At 46.8% G+C, this 22,187-nt stretch overlaps 1 protein-coding gene across 1 annotated transcript in view; it reads right to left on the bottom strand.

Annotated features, from left to right (window-relative positions):
- The window catches only part of RHOJ (ras homolog family member J), a 62,010-nt gene extending 40,421 nt beyond the window's left edge, over window positions 1-21,589 (bottom strand). Inside the window, exon 1 of the mRNA XM_082219957.1 lies at window positions 20,705-21,589. Within this exon, the coding sequence (XP_082076083.1) occupies window positions 20,705-20,867 (163 nt within the window). The 5' untranslated portion in view covers window positions 20,868-21,589. The remainder of the gene's footprint in view (window positions 1-20,704) is intronic.
- Between the last annotated feature and the right edge of the window lie 598 nt (window positions 21,590-22,187).

Below are 22,187 nucleotides of genomic sequence, written 5' to 3'. Positions count from 1 at the left end.
CAGTTTTAATAGCTAAGCTTGTGCTTTCTAACAACATCCTCCTCTTCTTTTCTTCCTTCCCTGACTTTCCCAGAACCATGTTAAAACCTCGCTGCGGCTCTCTAATTATCACAATACAAACCTCCTCCGCAGGCCTAGTGAGTCATGGCGACAGTTTGGCTCTGGCAGTGACCTCAAGTGTGTGCTCAGCAGCTTATGAAGGAAACACCCGCTGAGAGCCTTAATGAAGCATGGCAAATCGGGGCTTAATCAACTCTGATAAAGGCCTGGGCAATGGAAAACAGTGGAGCAGAAGCCGGGAGGGTGTTTTCTAGAATTCCTCAGAGCTTCTGCTTTCATTCTCAGGGCCAAATGGCAAGGGACTAATCTTCTCCATGCTAAAGATACATAAGAAGAGCTCTGGTGGCCAATGGCCCATCTAGTCCACAATGGCCAACTTGATGCCCCTGGGAAATGTGCAAGCAGCATGGCTATGTTCTACAGACCCTCCAAGTGTCCCGGATTTACAGGTTTCTGATTTGATCCCGGAATGTCCTCAGGCAGCGAAACAGGACATGCTGCCCCTGCTCTTAACACACCCCATAATTCTTTTTTTTTGGGGGGGGGAGAGCCATGACTGGCTGAAGCGCTGTCATCACGCTTCAGATGTGTGGTGTGAATATGGCCGTAGTCCATTCTACTCATAGCTGTCAACTTACAGATTTGAAAATAAGGGACCAACAGCCTTGAAAATAAGGGATTAGCAGCCAAAATAAGGGATTTCCAGAGCACAGATATGTTCAACTTCTGAGCCCCTCTGAGCCAAAGGCAGAAAGCCCAGCCAGCAGCCAAACGAAGCCTCAAGCGGTGGTTCCCACAGCGCAGCAACCCAGCAAAGGGGATGCAGCAAGGAAAACCACCGTCACCTCTCCGCTGGGAAGCGCTGAGCAAAGGCGAGTTCCCAGGCAACGCGGCTAATTTGATCGGCACAAGGCATGCAGGCTCCACCCCCTAGTCGTTCTTAGACTCCTTATTGGGTGAGCAACGCAGCCAAGCAACACAGTTGGAGCCTCCCTCCTCCCTGGCCGGCAGGGAGGGAGAGGAGCTGCTTCCTTTGAAACCCGGGAAATTTAAGGGACATCATCAATAAGGGACAGCAGCGGGACACAGCGCTGGGATAAGGGACTTTCCCGCCAAATAAGGGACGGTTGACAGCTATGATTCTACTGCCTCAAAAAATTCTACCATTTCATTCGCTCCTCACTCTGCTGCATGTGAGATGGGGGGTGTATTGGCTTGTTAATTGGTGTTTTTATTCGGTATTTTGTGTTTTTATCCTGTGTTTTTATGCTGTGAACTGCCCTGAGGTCTACGGATGAAAGGTGGTATACAAATGTGATAAATAATAATAATAATAATAATAATAATAATAATAATAATAATAGATAAGTAAATAGAAATTTGTAGGTAGAGGCTTTGTCATACCTTTTTGTACCCAGGAGCACAACCTTAGCTCAGCATCTCTAAGAAATCATGTTGCAAACATTCATAGGTGCCTCTCCTTCCTCTCCCTGAACCCCTCCAACTTTTTCAACAAGCCGGGCGTTCCTGTCGCTAGCGTTGAGCTCATCACTCTGTCTCATATCTTTGTTTCCTGAGCTGCTTATGGTTGGCAAGAGGCGTTCGGCACGTGAGTCAGGCTTACCTCAGAAGTCAGCCTGACCGGACGAAAATGAAATCATTTCTGGGCAGCATCCCCACCTCTGTATTGTCCATAGATTGCAAACATGGCAATACATTGTCTAAATGAGTGTTGCCACATATTCCCCAAAGTGAAAATCCGGACCAAGTTGTTGGGCTTTCCCCCCCTTCAGCTCAATTTTAAATGATTTATCAATATTGATTAATTTTAATGTTAATTAATTATTTAAATAGTAATGTTAATTAATTTTAATTTTAATTAATTAAAACAATAGTGCTAATTAATATTAATATTAATATTAATATAGTAATATTAATATTTTAATATTGATTAATATTATTTTTAAAATATATTAACCTCCCTTGCCATACGTCTGTGTTTTCCCAGACATTTTGCTGATTTGCTGAAAATCCACCCAGATGCCATTATCCTGCCCTATTTCCGAACATGTCCGGGAAAACCTGGACGTAAATGAGGAAGGCATTTCAAAATGAGAAGGGGAAAATGCTTCTAGAGACATCAGTTATATGAATGCAAGCACACCTCTTTCCCCATGTGTGGATGTCTGGAGTGGAGCCAGCGGCGGAAAATGTGAATGTCTGGGGGTGGAGCTAGTTTTTATTCATCCTATTGATACCAAAGGCACACTATTAATAACAGCAATAAGACCCTCCTCTTGGTCTCAGGGATGTAGCCTAAAGGAAACCAGAGCAATACATCTAGCCCCAGCTTGGCTACAGGAATTGCTGGAAGGAGGCAAGCAAAGCAAAGCCCCATCCAACCGCCTTAGGAACTCCTAGGACTTTCTCCATAGCCTTTCTTCTCTTGAAGATATTCCGCTGTGGCAGTTTAGGACCAGGGTTTTCCTACTTCCTAGATGGGCTCCCTTCCCAGGTTGACAACCCCCTCATTTCCCTCTATAGCACATACAGAAACAGACCCATTGGCTATCCTCGCATGGTTTTTATGTTGTAAACTGCCCTAAGATCTTCAGATGAAGGGTGATGTATGGATTTAATGGATAATTAAAAATAGATAATTAAAGTTAAATATCTTGTACATATGGGAGTTGGAACTTAAGAGGTTAAGTTGTTCCCATGATGCCTCAGCATTCTGACGTCAGTTTTGGAAGCTGGGAGGAGCTTTCCTGTCTGTTCCTCCCGGTCGTTGAGAGAGAGAGAGGCAGTTCATAATGGCTGCAAGGAGTCCTGGAAATTTCTGAGAAAATGATGCAATAAAGAGCTGTAAATGGACATTACTGTGCTCTGTGTGTTTATGTTAAGTGACAGTTTGCTGCTGTGTTTTACTCTGCTGAGGCTTGACTGAAAGAAGGAGCAGATCGCGCAGAGGAAGTGTGCCGGACCTGCCGAAGCTGCCATAAAGAGCTAATTGCGGATTATAAATCAATTAGCACGTCAAGGACTAATCAAAACATCTACAGGTTATGGACCCTAAATTACCGCTTGTAAAACTGTCACTAGAGGCTGCCGGAATGCTTTGAAGTTGCGTTCGGATGGCAGTGGAGTTGGCGAAAGCAGAGGTCTGTCTTTGAGGCAAGCAAGCAAGCTGAAAGACGCTGGGCTGAATGCTGCGGAGGCCGGAATTTGAGGCAAGCAGCTAGCTGAAAGACGCAAAGGTTTGCCTGTGCTGAATGTAGCAGAGCTGAGAACAGCGGTAATCGTTTCTCCACGCAGCAGGAGCCGGAAGAGCTGGTGTTTTTGTAAGTACAGCTTGGGGCCCCTGGGGAGAACAGGAGAACATGGCAGATGGCCAGGAGGTGTTTCAAGCTCCGTTTGAACAGCTTGAAGAGCTCACCACCCAGTCGTGGGAAATCTGGGTCAGAAGGGTGAGAGCCTGGTTTTGGGCAACTGGCTTGTGGGACGTAAGCAAGAAAGAGCCGTCCACAAGCGAAGCGGCTGCTGCTGAAAGTGCAGAGCTGGTGGACAGAGATGCAGAGAAACTGCAATCTGCTTCTCTGGAGGAGAAGATGCAGAGAGAGAAAGCTGAGAGAGCTGAGATCTGCATGTTGCGGGCAGGTGTGCATGCAAATTTGCAACAGCACCTGGAAGGCGTTGAATCTGCGTGTGAGGCCTGGAGAGTGCTGAAACGTCTGTGTGAAGACTCAGCAGGAGGCCAAGGGCAGATGGAAGCTGGAAGCCTAGAGATGGCTGGAGCCCCTGTTCCTGATGATTTAGCCTCAAGGAGTGCTAGTGAGCAAGTCGGGGGGGGGGGGCGGAAAATTCCAAAGGCAAGTTTGAAAAGTTTTCCACTGTGCCTGCTGGAGTGGAGTTCAGAGGGGGCGGATCTGGCAAAGGGTGCTTTTCCGGAAGAAGGAGGGCCAGGCCAGCTGGGAGGAGCCCCGGGCAGTATTTTTCCACTGAAGTTCGTCGTTGCTACATTTGTAATTCAACAGACCATCTGCGTCGAAATTGCCCCCACCGGAGCAGAGAGGCAAGGCAGGATGTTTTCAAGGACACTTCCCATGGGAGTCAGTCGGGTTTCCATGGCAACCAGTCTGGGAGAGCAGCCAGGCGTGGGACGGAGGCAGGTGGACGTGACAAACATCAGGAGGAAATTTACCAAATAACAGCCAGCATGGCGCTGTTTGAAGACAGCTGTGAGGGCGGCTCAGAGTTTCGTTTCATTATTGACTCTGCAGCTAATCGCAACTTGATTCCAGAGACCCCTGCTGTCGAAATGTGGAATTGCAGGGCAATTCCGGCCGGGAAAACTGTACTGTTTGCAAATGGACAGAAAAAATCTGTGACTAACGTTACAAATCTCTTTGTGTCTATTTTACAGGAAACGTTGGAGTGTTGTACCGTTCCTGGGATGCACCACTGTCTTTTATCTGTGCCTTATTTGTTAAAAAAGGGATTTAAGGTTTCTTTTGAGGATGACGTCTGCACAATCTCCAAAGGAGGGAGGATGCTTGCCAAGGTTAAAAAGGGGCAGAATGATCTTTTCATTCTTAAAACGTCTCTGGAGGGTGAGGGGAAGGTTGAGAAAGCACAAGCACTGCGTGCTACAATTCCCAATCATGATTCATGTGTTCATGCTTGGCATGCACGAACAGCTCATGGTTCTGTAGAAGAACTACAGACTCTACCCGAGGTCGCTAACGGTTGCCACATTGTAGAATGTGGATGTGCGATGGATTGTGAAGCATGCAGACATGCAAAGGTAAAAGGGTGCAGTTACCCAAAAGTGGATAGGGTAACCGAAAAATCTTTTGAGCTAGTTCACATAGATCTGTGGGGTCCTGTAAAGGAACCAAGTCTGGGAGGGTCAAGGTTTCTGCTCTCGATGCAGGATAATTTTACGCAGAATTCCTGGACCCATGGTCTCAAATCCAAGGATGATGCAGCACAGCTGATCAAAGGGTGGATTGAGGGGGGTGGAACAAAGGTTTTCCACCAAAGTGCAAGCTGTCACAAGTGACAGAGGAGCTCAATTTACAGGTTCTGCTTTGCAGAAGTTCTTTCGCAAGAAAGGGATACGTCACACAGTGACTTCACCCAATCAGAGGGGGGAGGCAGAGCTCCGATGTCAGGCTATGGTCCAGACTGCAAAGGTGTTGCTGAAGGATTCTGGGTTGCCACCAAAGTTTTGGCTGGAGGCAATCAGGTATGTGAGCTTCACCTGGAATCGGACCTACAATCCAGTGGTAGGTGACACACCGTTTAGTTTGTTGCATGGCAGGAAACCCCAGATTCATTTTTTGCGCAGGTTTGGATCGCATGCATCTGTGCCAGTGCCTAAAGTTTTGCAAGGGCCAGATGGATCCAAGTTCCGGAAAATGATCTTCTGTGGGTATGAGCCAGCAGCGCATGCATGGAGGTTTGCGTTCCCATCAGGTGATCAGAGTAAGTTGCTGGTCAGCAAACACGCTGAGTTCTATGAGGAGGATGGAAGGTCAAAGACTCCTGTCAAGCGTGATGTTCTTTCAGAATGTCTTTCTGATTCAGAACAGGAAGATTCTGAGGGGGAGGAAGGAGAGGCTGAGTCTGATGATGACGATCAGGTCACTGACCAAGGTCTGGAGCAGGGTGGGGCATCTCCACAAGGTGTAAAAAGAGAGGTTAAAAGTGAACCTAGTTCTCCTGTGAGTGTAATGGAGAGGATTCGAAAACGCTTTAAGTCAGAGGGGGAATCCAGAGATGCTGAGGAAACACCTGCTAGTGATGGCAAGCCAGGGGAAGCATCTGGGTTTGTGCCCAGGCGATCCAGTCGCAAAACGAAGGGTGTTCCGCCGGAAAGATACCAAGCCACAGGTGCGTTGGTAAGTTTTGCACAGTGTGAACCTGAGAGTTACGTGGATGTTCCACAGGTATTGTCAGAATGTGTGGCAGAGGGGGTATGGGAGTTGGAACTTAAGAGGTTAAGTTGTTCCCATGATGCCTCAGCATTCTGACGTCAGTTTTGGAAGCTGGGAGGAGCTTTCCTGTCTGTTCCTCCCGGTCGTTGAGAGAGAGAGAGGCAGTTCATAATGGCTGCGAGGAGTCCTGGAAATTTCTGAGAAAATGATGCAATAAAGAGCTGTAAATGGACATTACTGTGCTCTGTGTGTTTATGTTAAGTGACAGTTTGCTGCTGTGTTTTACTCTGCTGAGGCTTGACTGAAAGAAGGAGCAGATCGCGCAGAGGAAGTGTGCCGGACCTGCCGAAGCTGCCATAAAGAGCTAATTGCGGATTATAAATCAATTAGCACGTCAAGGACTAATCAAAACATCTACAGTACAGTGGTACCTCTGGTTTCGAACGGGATCCATTCCGGAGGCCTATTTGCAACATGAATGGAACGCAACCTGCAGCGGCGTGTCTGCGTCTGCACGGGTTGTGATTCGCCGCTTCTGTGCATGCACGCCGCGTCTGCGCATGCGCGAGCGGCGAAACCCGGAAGTAACCCTTTTCGGTACTTCCAGGTCGCTGCAGGACGCAACCTGAAAAAACGTATCATGAAGCAAACGTAACATGAGGTATGACTGTGCAGTCGTACCTTGGCTCACGAATGCCTTGGGAATCAAATGTTCCGGCTCCCGAACGATCAAAAACCGGAAGTGAGTGTTCCAGTTTTCGTACGTTCTTTTGGAAGCCGAACGTCCAATGGGGCTTCTGCGGCTTCTTGCAACCAATCAGAAGCCGCACTTTGGTTTCCGAACGTTTCAGAAGTCAAACAGACTTCTGGAATGGATTCCGTTTTCCAGCGTACGACTGTATATGAATTTAATAGATAAATAAAAACCAAATCTTCTTGTCCAAGCAGGAGTTCCAGGGCCAGTGAGGAGTGTGGTGTGTGGAGAGGGGGAGGCGGCCTGGAGAGTGTTCCAAGGGCCAGATAGAGAGCACTTGGGGGCCACATTTGGCCGCTGCGCCTGAAGCCACAGGCCTTTCACAAACACAGTGAAACTGAGCGGGGCAGGGGCAGTACCCGCTCCTTTTAAGCAGTGATTACGCAGAAGGAGTTCCCAATGGATCTTGCTCAAAAGACTCCGCAATTCTCTGGGTAGATTGACTGTAAATACCACTTTCCTGCGTCACCTGGGAAAGCAAATGGCTTTCAATTGCTTTAATGATCACTGGTGCTCGATTGGAGGTGGCAACAAGTCTCTTCAAGGCACAACATGTAAATAAATGACACCGGGACACCCAGCATGTTGCTGTTTACCTCCGGCTTAGACGTTGGGGGGCGGGATTGACTCTCATGGGGATACATGACTGAGAATCCATTTAACCCTCCTCCCTGTGACTTCAAGTTAATTTGAACACACTGCGTTCCCCGGTAGAGCTGTGAATTTGGGAGAATAAGTGCAGCCAGGCTTCGTTCATCCCAAGAGCCTCGACTCTTCCTTCTGCAATCTCGGTGCCAGCAATTTAAACAAGTCTCGAGTCTGCAAATTACTTCTTCTGCTGAACCAAATGCTGCCTGAAGCAGGCGAGCAGAACTCAGCCTCTGTAATAAATGGAGCTGGTGTGGGCGATGGGGTAAGTTGGGAAGCAGAAGCGGATTTGGGGCAGTGTTAAGTTGTGGGTGAACATATCAGACGACACAGCGATTCTTCAAACAGCTCTTGTTTATTCAGAGGCCAGAACAGAACTGAACTGAAGGGCTCAGTCAGCCTGCTTATATAGAGCTCCAGTACAACATTACTGTAGCAACTTTCTAAAACTATCCAATCACTGAACGTCGCTTTCGATCTTTCATTTGCATAACTGTCTACAGTACCCCCCTGCTGGCCCAGGGTGAGAACTTCAGTACATAACAGGCAGCGTGACTGGTTCCACTGGGAGCTGAGCCTCGGGGGCACTGCAAGGCGTGGAAACGACAACGTCATGAATTGAGGAGAATGGACAGTGAGAGGTCTTGCACAGGGATGCCGCTGAAGTTTGAAAGACCCAAGTCTGACTCTGGGGGGCAGTTAAGGAGCTCTGCACGTCAGTTGCCCATGTGACTACGATTTCTTGTCCTCAGTAGACCAGTGGGAAATTTAGAAGTGCAGGGTCTGTTCATGATTATCACAGCTATGCACCTTCCAAGATTATGCAACCTTCTAAGATTGTACAGTGGTACCTTGCTTCTTGAACGGCTCAGCTCCCGGACAAATTGGTTCCCGAACACTGCAAACCCGGAAGTGAGTGTTCCGATTTGCAAACGTTTTTCGGAAGCCGAATGTCTGACTCAGCTTCCAGTTGAGTGCAGGAAGCTCCTGCAGCCAATCGAAAACCGTGTCTTGGTTTTTTGAATGATTTTGGGAGTCGAATGGACTCCCGGAATGAATTAAATTAAACAACCGAAGACCCACTGTACAGGAATCATGTAGATATAAAACATCATCATCATCATCAACAACAACAATGGTGGTACAGTGGTGCCTCGCAAGATGAAATTAATCCGTTCCGCGAATCTCTTCGTCTTGCGTTTTTTTCGTCTTGTGAAGCACGGCTATTAGCGGCTTAGCGGCTATTAGTGGCTTAGCGGCTTAGCAGCTATTAACGGCTTAGCGGCTTAAAGAAAAAGGAAACAAACTCGCAAGAACTCGCAAGACGTTTCGTCTTGCGAAGCAAGCCCATAGGGAAATTCGTCTTGCGGAACGACTCAAAAAACGCAAAACCCTTTTGTCTAGCGAGTTTTTCGTCTTGCGAGGCATTCGTCTTGCGGGGCACCACTGTATTGTAACAATCTCTATGTGTTGCCTTCCAGCTAGATCCATTATTTTCTGTGTGGATGCATGAACAAATGATTTCTGAACTGCCCTGAGATCTATGGATAAATTCAATAAATAAATAATTTAATTAACTAATTATTATTAAAAATAATAATAGTTTGGAGTGCTCCAGTATCTTTTTCCCCAGGGGGCTTAAACTGTGTTTTCCACGACTTTCCAATGTATATAATGAAAACTGCACAGCTTTGGCCTTTAACTACCTGTGGCCTTAGAAGTGGGTGGGATGCAATTGCATTGCCAGACCCTCCAAGTGTCCCTATTTTCCAGAGACAGTCCTGGATTTACAGAAGCCCTCCCAGTTTCTGATTTCATCCCGGAACGTCCCGCTTTTCCTTAGGACATCCCTATTTTCATTGGAGAAATGTTGGAGCGTATGGTAGGATAACTCTACAGTGGACCCTCGAGTTATGTACCGTTCTGGATATGTAACTTTTGGTTTGCGAATGCGGCAAACCTGGAAGTGTATACTTTTGGGTTTCACTGCGCACGCATGTGCAGAAGCGCTCTATCGTGCTGCGCATGTGCACAGAAGCGGCACCTCCAGTTACAGACTTTTCAGATTACGTACGGACCCCCAGAATGAATTTAATTCATATCCGGAGGGTCTAACAGAACTTTTGTTATTGCCAAATGCCAATGTGTTTGCATTATTAAGTTTGTTATGAATAAAAAAATCATTTTAAATTAGAGCTTAACAATTATTTCACTATTAATATACTTCTTCTTAACTGTATTTCAGTGCAACAATTACTTTGATAAAATACATATTTTGTTATGTGCAAATGGCTTTAGATACCTGTTAGGTCCATAAATTACCATATGGCATATATTCAACACAAAAAACAGCGACTTTTTGTTGTTGACAAAGGACAGCTGGACATATAAAGGGCCCCATTACCTTCAGTAGCTTAGGGCCTCATCAAACCTAAATCCGACACTGGTGAGAAGTGGCGGGGAAGACTTTCAACAAGGTTAAAAGCCTCAGAAGTCACTGCTGGCTTGAGTACAGTCATCTGAAGCCTGCTTCTCTACCCATGACTAACCCAAATGGGGTTGACGAATCGCAGAATCACTCATGCAGATATATCACTCGATATCTTATCACCTCATGACTTATCACTCAATGACTCACAGCTGAATGTGTGAATGACGGCTGTTTAAGAGGGCCCAGTGTGAGTTGAGCTTGGGCCACGCATGAAAACTCCATCTGGGATGCTCCAGTGAGAGAGCGCTGTACACTCACGTGTGAACAACCTGCCTTCATTGTGTGGGCTTTGGCCTTGAAATTGCCCCAGGTTGCAGGGGAAACTTCAGCAGAAAAAAGTGGGGCCAAGAAACACCTTGTAAATTCAAAACTTCTAGCGTCAGCATAGATGTAGGGCCTGGCAGGACACAAATCAGTGTGCCCCAGGTGGTGAGGGGATTGGAATCTTACTTGGGGGGAGATTGTGGGGGCCTGTACCAGCAAGGAGGCAAGAATCAGTCCAGAGATGGAAAGAAGACAAAGCCCCGACCAGAGAGGAATGGCAAATCAAGCTGATGGACTACGTTGAAATGGCAAAACTGACTGGAAAGCTCAGGAACCAAGAAGACAAAAACTTCAAGAAAGAATTTGGGGGGGGGGGGTTATGACTTATTTAGGAGACCACTGTAAGCAGATGAGAACATTAGCAGGATTTTAATACACTTGTAATGTAACAATTGGGACGCGGGTGGCGCTGTGGGTAAAAGCCTCAGCGCCTAGGGCTTGCCGATCGAAAGGTCGGCGGTTCGAATCCCCGCGGCGGCGGGGTGCGCTCCCGCTGCTCGGTCCCAGCGCCTGCCAACCTAGCAGTTCGAAAGCACCCCCGGGTGCAAGTAGATAAATAGGTACCGCTTACCAGCGGGAAGGTAAACGGCGTTCCGTGTGCTGCGCTGGCTCGCCAGATGCAGCTTTGTCACGCTGGCCACGTGACCCGGAAGTGTCTCCGGACAGCGCTGGCCCCCGGCTTCTTGAGTGAGATGGGCGCACAAACCCCAGAGTCTGTCAAGACTGGCCCGTTCGGGCAGGGGTACCTTTACCTTTAATGTAACAATTACTAAGGATAATATGGACAGATACAAAATATGGATTATGAAATGCTTTTGAATTCTGGTGTTGGAGGAGACTCTTGAGAGTCCCATGGACTGCAAGAAGATCAAACCTATCCATTCTGAAGGAAATCAGCCCTGAGTGCTCACTGGAAGGACAGATTACCTTTTTTTTAAAAAAAACCAAACATGGAAACTCCTGGGCAGAGTTAGCTAGCGTTGCCATATTTCAAAAAGTTAAGTTGTTAAGCATTTCCCCCATACATCTGGGTTTTTCCTGACATTTGGCAACATCCCCCCCCCATGCCATTTTTACACCCGAAAACCAGGACATGTCAGGCAAGCTTGGATGGGTGGATTTAGAAGGCTGGTGGTGGCCCAGCCTTAAAGGAGAAATATATCGTTCCATATTTCAAATAAATCTCTGAGCGGTACAAAAGATGCGTTAAAAAACACACCAACCACAGGCAAAGTGTGCTTTTGCTTCATTCCATTTGTGAGTCACTTCCCATAAAATACCTCAAAGGGATTTCGCAATGAAAACATCGCTAATGAAAGCAATTGCTGAATTTAATAGATAATAATAATAAAAAACAGTTAAAACCATTAAAAACACTTTAAAAACGTAAAACCAATTAAAAACACTTCGCTACGTAAAAACAATTTCAAATCCAATACAGAATGGGATAAAGATCTCTACTTAAAGATGAAAAGAGCTATGTACCTGTTTGATTTGCAGAGGGAGGCAGTTTCCCCCTTAAAAATAAAAAACCATTAAAAAAATATCCTTTTAAAGCAGCTATACAAATAAAAGGAACTAACATATGGAGTCCATAACAACTACTAGCAAATCCAAACTACAGAAATTCAACCAGCCCTCCCAGGTATTCAAGTATGTAGTTATAGGTAGCAGATGACTAGTTCTGTATTTTTTTGGGTAGAGTATTATTTACCCGTCAAATATATTGATGTACAATTTTTTTTTAAAAAAACAGACTTGCCACGATTTTTTAGAAAACTAGAGGCAGTTTTATAACCCCCCCGCCATTTCCTGCCCCCGGGAGATCTTGCAAAAGACATGCACACATTTATATATACATGGACGTAAATAGCGAGGGCAACTTCAGTGTCAATGGACCATTTTCATTGTGTTATTTTTGTCACATTCCCCAAAGGACAAACATTTTCTGAGGCTTTATTAATATCCACAAATTCCCCCTGCTTTGCAATACAGCTGCTGCTGTCCAAGCAAAACGGGGAAAATAAAGCCAACATTCTGAGAGCTCCTTTCGGGGCTTCGCCAGGGATTTTAATAGAAAACATGGCCTCCCCTTCTTTTTTTTTTTTTAAATAGCTGGAGTTTGGAAGTTTCCTGAAATTAAATCATCGAGCAACGCCCCCTCCTCCATATTTGCTGTGTCCTGGCAGGCGTGTTTCAAGCAGTCTGCTGCACAAATCACAGTTCTGCACAAATTACCAGTTCTGCTCATTTTTCGCCCTGGCTTTTGACACCAGGTGTGTATATTAAGGGCTCACCCAGCACCCTTCCTTTTTTTTTTAATTCCTTCTTTGTTTGACCAGCTTTTAGCTAGGACTGCTCTGCTAGCTCTCAGCTAGCAGAAGCACTGGGATTATTTCCCCATATGGGGTAGATCCACATGTACATACTTGTAACTAAGTCTGCCTTTAGGAATCCAACTGTGAACTGATGTGAGTAAACTTCTTTTATTGACTTTGAATAAGATTGTGGCATCTTTATTATTTTAAAAGGGATTCAAGGGAACTTACCAGTAACATACAATTCAATCTGAGACAGATTGAAATGTATAATAGTGAGAGGCTCACATGAGCCTGCAAACAGCTATCTGCTGTGCAAGTAAAAAGGGGACTATAACTCTGCTACATCTTAAAAAGCAGAGACATCACCTTGCCAACAAAGGTCCGTATAGTTAAAGCCATGGTTTTCCCAGTAGTGATGTATGGAAGTGAGAGCTGGACCATAAAGAAGGCTGATCACCGAAGAATTGATGCTTTTGAATTATGGTGCTGGAGGAGACTCTTGAGAGTCCCATGGACTGCAAGAAGATCAAACCTCTCCATTCTGAAGGAAATCAGCCCTGAGTGCTCACTGGAAGGACAGATCCTGAAGCTGAGGCTCCAATACTTTGGCCACCTCATGAGAAGAGAAGACTCCCTGGAAAAGACCCTGATGTTGGGAAAGATGGAGGGCACAAGGAGAAGGGGGCGACAGAGGACGAGATGGTTGGACAGTGTTCTCGAAGCTACGAACATGAGTCTGACCAAACTGCGGGAGGCAGTGGAAGACAGGAGTGCCTGGCGTGCTCTGGTCCAGGGGGTCACGAAGAGTCGGACACGACTAAACGACTAAACGACTAAACGACTAAACGACTAAACGACTAAACAACAACAACTCTGCTATATAAAGGAATTTGCTAAAGCAAGTTAGGAAGGATATTAATAAACAATATATCATCTCCTGCTACCCTGAACATTTCCACAATCCTAAACATGTTATGTCTTTCTTTTTTGAAGTTTCAAGACTTCATTGTCCAGGGAAATGGCAGGAAGTGTTTTTATTTACCTCCCCTGACAATGTTTGGCATAATGAAAGGCTTTGTTGGCACCCCAAGACTCTGATCAGTTTCTCGAACACCCTGGATTTCCTTCAAACCAAAGTTGCACTGAGTGACTCTTGGGTTATTATTAGGAATCCCGTTGTTTAGTCTTCTCAAACGCATTTTCTACCGTTTTTTGTTTGATGGGATGTGCATTAGATATGTTGCATAGGCAACATGGTTTGAGCATATTGCACTGATTCTGGACTGAATCCACTGGCTGCCAGTTAGTCTCCATGCAAAGTGCTGGTTTTGACCTGTACAGCCTTAAACTACTCAGGACCACAATACCTCAAGGATGCCTCCCCCCCCTATGAACTGACCCAGACCCTGAAATCACCATCTGATGCCCTCTTTTGTGTGCCTCCTTCACAAGAGGTCCGGAGGGTGGCAACATGAGAACAGGCCTTTTCTGTGGTGGCTCCCTGCTTGTGGAATGCTCTCTCCAAAGAGGCCCGCCTGGTGCCTTCATTATACAGCCATATCTCGGGTTACAGATGCTTCGGGTTGTGCGATTTCGGGTTGTGCGATTTCAGGTTGCGCACCCGGAAGTACCAGAATGGTTAGTTCTAGGTTTTAGCGTTTGCGCATGTGCAGAAGCGCTAAATCACACTTTGCGCATGGGCAGAAGTGCTAAATCATGCTTTGCGCATGCGCAGATGTCACTGGTCACTGGTTGCGAATGCTGTGGGTTGCGAATGTGCCTCCTGCATGGATCATGTTCGTAACCCAAGCGTCCACTGTACACCTTTAGGCACAAGGCAAAACAATTCCTCTTCAACCAGCTGTTTGTCTGATTATTACCTGATATGTTTTAGATGAGTTGTGGGAGGGGGTGGAGAGGAGGTGGGGTTATTGGTTTATTGCTGTTTTTATTATGGTATATTATGGGTTTTTTTATCTTGTATTTTTATGTTGTGAACTGCACTGAGATCTATGGAAGACAGGATCAGGCCAAAGCTACTTCCTGTTGTCTGTCCTGGATCTTCCAACACTCAGCTTCAATGGATGACCACACCAGTGTTCTACTATTAGGGAGAAAGGGAGAATCATAGAATCATAGAATTGAAGAGATGGAAGGGACCCTGAGGGTCATCCAGTCCAGCCCCCTGCAATGCAGGAATCTCAGCTAAAGCATCCAGGACAGATAACCATCCAACCTCTGCTTAAAAACCTCCAAGGAAGGAGAGTCTGTCACTTCCTGACGGAGTTTGTTCCACTGTCAAACAGCTCTTTTTGCCTGAAAGCTCTTCCTGATGTTTAGTTGGAATCTCCTTTCGTGTAACTTGAAGCCATGGGTTCGAGTCCTACCTTCCAGAGCAGGAGAAACCAAGCTTGCACCTTCTTCCATGTGACAGCCAATAATAATAATAATAATAATAATAATAATAATAATAATAATAATAATAATAATTTATTCCCCACCCATCTGGCTGGGTTTCCCCAGCCACTCTGGGCGGCTTCCAACAAAACACTAAAATACAATAACCTATTAAACATTAAAAGCTTCCCTAAATAGGGCTGCTTTCAGATGTCTTCTAAAAGTTTGGTAGTTATTTTTCTCTTTAACATCTGGTGGGAGGGCGTTCCACAGGGCGGGCACCACCACCGAGAAGGCCCTCTGCCTGGTTCCCTGTAACTTGGCTTCTCGCAGCGAGGGAAGTGCCAGAAGGTCCTCAGCGCTGGACCTCAGTGTCCAGGCAGAACGATGGAGGTGGAGACGCTCCTTCAGGTATACTGGACCGAGGCCATTTAGGGCTTTAAAGGTTAAGATATTTGAAGAGGGCTATCCTATCTCCTCTCAGTCTCCTCTTTTCCAGGCTAAACCAACCCAACTCCTTCAACCGTTCCTCATCAGGCTTGGTTTCCAGACCCTTGATCATCTTGGTCACCCTCCTCTGCACACCTTCCAGCTTGTCAATATCCTTCTTAAACTGGGGCACCCATAACTGGACACGCTATTCCTGGTGTGGTCTGACCAAGGTTCTGCAATGTCCTTTTTCATGTGAGGGCAAGCGGAGCTATATACAGTGCTTGTAAAGCAAAAGGCAGATTTGCACAGTATCCTGACACGCAGAACGTCCACTGTAATGCAGGGTGCACAATGGGTGGTTATGTCGGATTTCTCAAGCCTTATCAGAGGAAACTGGCCACTCTCCAGGCAGTTGGCTTGAGCTCCTAGTTGACCTCCCCGTCTGTGTCTCCCGGCAGGATACAGGCTAGGTCACTATTGGCGATCCTCCTCAAGCGTGAGAAGAACACACCACTCTTCCCTCCTCCCTGCCTCCCCCAGGGAGGGGAAAGAGACAGACAGAAATGTATTTACATGTCTTTATTTCTGTCCTTGCAGCAGTACAGAAAAACGCGTCTGCACTCATCAGACTCCAACAGCAGAGAGAGATAAACTCCACCCCTGTACTTCCAGTACAGGTCAGATGACACTCTGAGCTAACATCCGGTGCTCAGTACAGTGAATAGACTGCCCCTTTGTTCCCATGGTACAGTCCCAAACATTCACATCCTCTTTTGCTTTCCAGCCACCTGCAGCTCGCTCTCGCATTGCTGCTTTCCCGTAACAGGTTAATCCAGGAGATGGATAAAGAGGCCCTCCGCATGTTCCGCGCCGCATTTTACACATGACACGGGAGGAGACTTATTCCCATAGTCTACAGTGTGTGAAGTCCACATGTCAGAATGCTATGCAAACTGGCCCGGACTTTGCAGCTGCGTGCCAAATGCTGACTCATGCTGGCAGATGCTCAGCACCGGCTCACAGCTGGGAACCAAAACAGCCAAGACTTTTCATGGCTCTGAAATAGCCATGTGAGAATGCCTTTATTGATTTCTATGCGATTTATACAGGCGCAATATTGCAGCTGTTCCTCCCTGCTCTATACATGTGGGGGAAAAAACATCTTCAAGTCACTTCGTACCAAAGTCACGGCTTTCTGCTTCTGCAACCACAAAGCTCTCTCTCTCTTAATTAATTCTTAATTAAGTAATGAATTAATTAATCTTCCACTCAGTGCCAAAACAGGCTCTAAGTGGTTTACAAAATATAAAAACCTGTTACATGAAGATTAAGGTATAAACAGCCATAATGAAAACACCCAATAAAATTGTTCCCGTTGAAATGTTAAAATGTAAACACCCATAATTCAAATACAGCATTTCAAACAAGAGAGATTAAGGGAATGTCTATGTAAGCAGGTACTATGGAAACAAACCACGTATGTTTAGCAGTTTCAGTCCGTGCTAATAGGATAATGACATGTAGGTTATTTGCCCAGATCTGGCCGGCAAATGAGAGGTTTCTCCACCCCCAGTCTAGTACAGTGGTACCTCAGGTTAAGTACTTACTGTATTTTTCGCTCCATAAGACACACTTTCCCCCTCCTAAAAAGTAAGGGAAAATGTGTGTACGTCTTATGGAGTGAATGCAGGGGGGAGGCAGGCAGGGAAAGCCCCCAAGAGCCACACACAAGCTCCGTGTGGCTCTTGCGGGCTTTTCCCCAGGAGGGAGAAGGGACTGACTGGTCACGTCAGTCCCTTCTCCCTCCTCGTAGAAAAGCTCGCAGGAGCTGCGCGCTCCTTAAAGGGTGCTACTTTAGCGGTGCGCAGCCTCTCCATCCGGGAGATGGAGCTAAAGCAGCCAGGACAGCGAGCGGGATCCATCCCGCTGGCTGTCTTGGCTTCTGCCATAGCCGCATGCGGCCTCTCCCAGCCGAAGAGGTTGTGCGCGGCTAAAGAGGAAGCCAGGACAGCGAGCGGGATCTCGCTGGCTTCGGTCTTTGGGGCTGGGGGAGGGAGAACCCGGAGAAGCTCTGGGAGAAGCTTTGGGGCTGGGGGGGATAATATTTTTTTTCTTGATTTCCCCCTCTAAAAACTCAGTCACCAAAATGACACATAAATGGCCACCATGATTCGAACTGAGCTCTCCCTGGTCCCAGCCTAGCACTCTTAGTAACTCCTCTGTGCTAGCTCTGTATTGCTTCCGCATGTTAGCCGAATGTCAGAAGCATCAGCTCCTGCAAAATGTGAAACTCTGGAACGCTCAAGATGCTTAACTCTGAGCTAATAATAATAGTAGTAGTAGTAGTAATAATAATAATAATAATAATAATAATAATAATAATAATAATAATAATAATGACAGATAGATAGAGGATAGATATGATGATGATGATAATAATAATAATAATAAAATAATAATAATAATAATAATAATAATAATAATAATAATAATAATATAATACAAGCCTATTCAAACTGGGCCAAGAAGGATCTCCAGCTGCCCCCTAAAATTCTGTTTGGAGGCAAGATCTGACGGTTGTGATGTATGACTCATTCGCCCCAAGGGAGATGGAAAGGATGAATTTGACAGAGAACACAAGTGCGTTTCAGATCTTCAAATGCTTGAAGTGTACAAATGGAAATTGATTCAGGAACAATAAAGAGAAACCACCACCCACCCAGCCTAGAGCTGTTTCTGACCTATGGGGTAGGTTGGTGGTCTCTGAATTTCAAACTCAATCGATTTGCTCTCTTGTGGAAGAAAGTGATATCTGCTTGGGGAAAGAGAGGATTGTCGCTGTTGTTGTTACACTAATATCCCTCCTTTTCCTCCAAGGAACTTGAGGTGACGTGTGAGTGGTTCTCTCCCTCCTCAGTTAATCCTAACAACAAGCCTGTGAGGTACGCTAGACTGGGAGGCAATGATGGGACTGAGGTGAGCTTCATGACTGAGTCAGGATTTGAACTCAAGTCCTGGTCCAACACTCTCACCACTGCTCCACCCTGGCTCTATATAATTTTCCAAATCCAGGGTGGGATCGCGCTAACTCCTCCTAGTGCAATGGGGCTTTCTCCCCCTCTTCACCCACTGCATGTCCCTGAGCCCCCAAAATTGGCCCAGACCCCCCCAAACAGCACATGGGGCTTGTTCCATCCTGCAAAATGAAAAACTGGTACAGTCATACCTCAGCTTGCGAACGTGATCTGTGCGGGAGGCACGTTCGCAACCCGCAGTGTTCGCAACCCACAGCGCTGCGTCTGCGCTTGCATGTGACGTGATACTGCACTTCCGTGCATGTGCAAAGCACAATTTAGTGGTTCTGCGCATGTGCGAGTGCCGAAATCCGGAAGTAAGCCGTTCCTGTACTTCCGGGTTTGGCAAAGTCTGTAACCCGAAAATGCGCAACCCGCCGCATTCGCAACCTGAGGTATGACTGTACTGATTTGATGGTTGCCATAGTGCGATGTTGATTTGCCCCCTCTAAATTATTTTATTCCTTTTAAAGGAAGGTGAGCAGGACTCACACGCCCGATTGTCTATCGAGGAGGCCGTTTCAGATCTCAGCACTTATTTATTTACATTTTTATTCCACCCTTTCCCCAAGGTGACCCTCACCATGGGTGGGGGAAACTGTGGCCCCTCAGAGCTCGTTGGACTTCCTCTCCCATCACTCCCAGCCAAGATCGCCAGCGCTCACCGATGATGGAAGTTGTAGTCTGGTGGCCTCTGAAGGGTCTCAGGATCTCCATCCCTGCTCTCCCACTTCTCCCTCCACAGATTTCATCTTCAAAAAATTTGAATTATTTTAAAAATTCCACCTCCCTCAAAACAAAACCAAAAAAACCCCCCAAACTGTGCATTTTTTATGTACACTTCCCCCAATTTTTTGGCCAGAGAGCTTGTACTGCAAAATTTGGGGAAGTGCAAATTTGAAGAATGCCGGTGTCTATGGTTTGCATCTTGTTAATTTTGTGTGAATTAGGTAATTCTGTCTTTAAATGTTAACTGAACTGCATTTATCCCCCATTCCTTCACAGGCCTAGTTCTCAGTGAGACGATACACCTGGGCTGTCTCACTGCAAGTGGAAACTCAGGTGGCTAAATTCTCCTCCTTAGCAATAAATAAACAAACAAATCCCTGCATGTAGAAATCTAGCACATCAGGGGTTTCTGTCTTGAAGAAACATCTAGTATGCATCCTAATTCAGACGATGGCTTGGTGTTCATACAAAAGGCTAACCAGTCTTATTGGGAGGGGATTGGCGTGTTTGTGTGTCACTCTGCTCCTGATCCAGTAAACAGATGCGTGGGCCTGTAGCCCAATCAGAACACTCGCCAGGCTAGGCAGAGGAGGAGCTTCTATCTCCCTGGCAACCATCCTCCACAGCTTGGCCCTGTGACCTCACACTTTCGACACCGCGACTCTGCTGGGGAGTTCTCATCCAATACAGAGATCCCCATTTATTTATATTTTTTTGCAAGAGATGGAAACTCCAGAGGTGAATTACCTGGGTGGGGGTGGGAATGATGGGACTGGAGAATGAGTACATTTCCAATAACCACAACATGCCATTAGAACAAAAGGAAAGTAGAATTTGTATTCGAGCCAACCAACAGAACGTGACAATGAACAGAGGCGATAGACTCAGAACAGTTCCACCTCAGGTGTGGAGTTCTAGCTCTCCCCACCCTCAAAAAACCCCAATCTCTGTGCAGGTACAGAAATGAGGACACAGAAGGCGAGTAGCCGTGATCTGCTCCGTTGTCGCTTCGTACGCAGAACATCTTTGCAAAAGGGAGGATACAAAATGAAGGAAACCACCCACGCCCCCCCAAAATCTGAAGCCACCCAAAATCTGAATCGGTACTGTCCTGAATTCTGCCACCCAACTTTACCTTCTCATCCCATGTAACGTAGAAGCAGTACTTTTCTTTTTAGGAAATCATAAAAGTGCTGGTACTCAACATGAAGTTGTTATAGTAAGGGCCACATTTTTAACATGGGGGAGGGGAGAGAAAGGTACCGGTATTGTGTGCCCTTGACAGTGGCGTAGTATGGGGGGTGCAGGGGGGGGGCCGGCCGCACCGGGTGCAACATCTGGGGGTTAGGGTTAGGGGGCGCAAATCCACGGGTTAGGGGGCGCAAATCCACGGGTTAGGGGGCGCAAATTACTTGCCTTGCCCCGGGTGCTGACAACCCACGCTACGCCACTGGCCCTTGAGTACCCCCAGGGGAAAAAACCCCACTGTGATATAAGTCTCCTGCTCAGGGCAGGAGAAACAAGTGTGCTCTTACCTGCATAGTGGTCAAACACTGTAGGAACGTATTCTTCCGGAAAAGCATCGTTGGCATAGCTCATCAGCAGGCAGGTCTTGCCCACGGCTCCATCCCCGACGACCACACATTTAAGCATCTTCTTCACGCTGCCGTCAAGGTGTTCTCCCTCTTTGCTGCTCATCCTGACTCTTTGTTTTTATCTACCTGCCCGCTTCCCCCAGAATTTCAGGCATACATGGAAGCAGTGAGGTCCCTGCTTCCAAAAAGCCTTCTTTCCTGAGTTAGTTTCTGTAGTCTTTTCTCTCCCCCCCCCCCCGCCGCCTTTTGTTTTCTTTTCAAAGTAGTGGGCCTTCACGAAATCATAACGCCGAATCCCAAGCTTGTCCCAGCCCGAACTTTCTCAAGCCGAGAAGAAAGCCACACGGGGAAGAATAAATAAGACAATAATAGGGGCACGAGCGTGTTGTGAGCCCGAGTCAGGAAACCTTCATCTTGGATGCAGAAAGACTTTGGTTAAAAATAGACGCCGTCTGAGGAACAGAGTGCCTCCTTCTCTTCGTTGCTCCGGCCTGAAAAATCTGGGATTTGTGCTAAGCCCACCCCACTGGCCATCGCATTCCCAAGCGGAGAAGGGAAGCTGGAGGGGTTTAATGGACGGTTTTCATTTCCACGCAACCCCTTTATTTCCCCCAGCTTGCTGTATGTCAGGAAATCATGGGTTTCCTGCCGAATTCCATATTAGGATGAGTGGGGCTCGTGAAGGGCTGCGAACAATAGGAGCTCTGTATGTGTTTGTACTTTGCAGGAACTCTGCCAGGATGTGGAGGAAGAAAAGCGTTAGAGGTCTCAGCGCAGGATGAAGTTCGGAGGCCTCCTGCTCTGGGGAGACTGGCCTGAACGCTGCCACGACCCCAGAGGCACTGGGGAGTGACATCGTAAAAAGGCAGTTCTGTAACTCAGGGGGCAGGGGGCTTTCGGCTCTGTGCCCCCTCGCAAGGAGTCGCCAGCAGCAGCAGCAGGCAAATATAAAAGGATCATCTGCGATAGAGATCTACATACAGATGATGCCAAAGGAGTTAGCCTTGGGCTGACCCCTCCATGCGAGGCACAACTGATAGCATCTGGGACAAGTTAAGAAAGGTCATGGTCCTTTAAGGGCACCACTTCTGGCATTTCAAATCAGATAGACTGCTTCTGTTTAGACGCAGGAGTGAAGTATCTGCTGCCCAACCAGAATCTGCTGGCTAGATAGGACCCAACCGGGTTTTCTCCTTCTCCCTAATAGGCATTATTATTGGCCGAATGTGCTCTGCTGTGTTAGGCTGCAGGTGCAGAGGCTGGCAGAAACTGCCACGGTGCCCTCGCCAGCCTCTGAAGAAGCTGGCATTCGCTTGTTGCTGACCATCTCGAAACCGTGGTGTGGTGGCTGAAGCAGTGGGAAATTGGGGTTCAAATCCCCACTGATCCACGAAGGCCATTGGATAACTTTAGGCCTGTCACT

This window comes from Podarcis vaucheri (assembly GCF_965113315.1).
Source record: "Podarcis vaucheri genome assembly, chromosome: 1".
NCBI classification, from domain to species: Eukaryota; Metazoa; Chordata; class Lepidosauria; order Squamata; family Lacertidae; genus Podarcis; species Podarcis vaucheri.
This window is presented reverse-complemented; position numbering and strand designations above follow the sequence as displayed.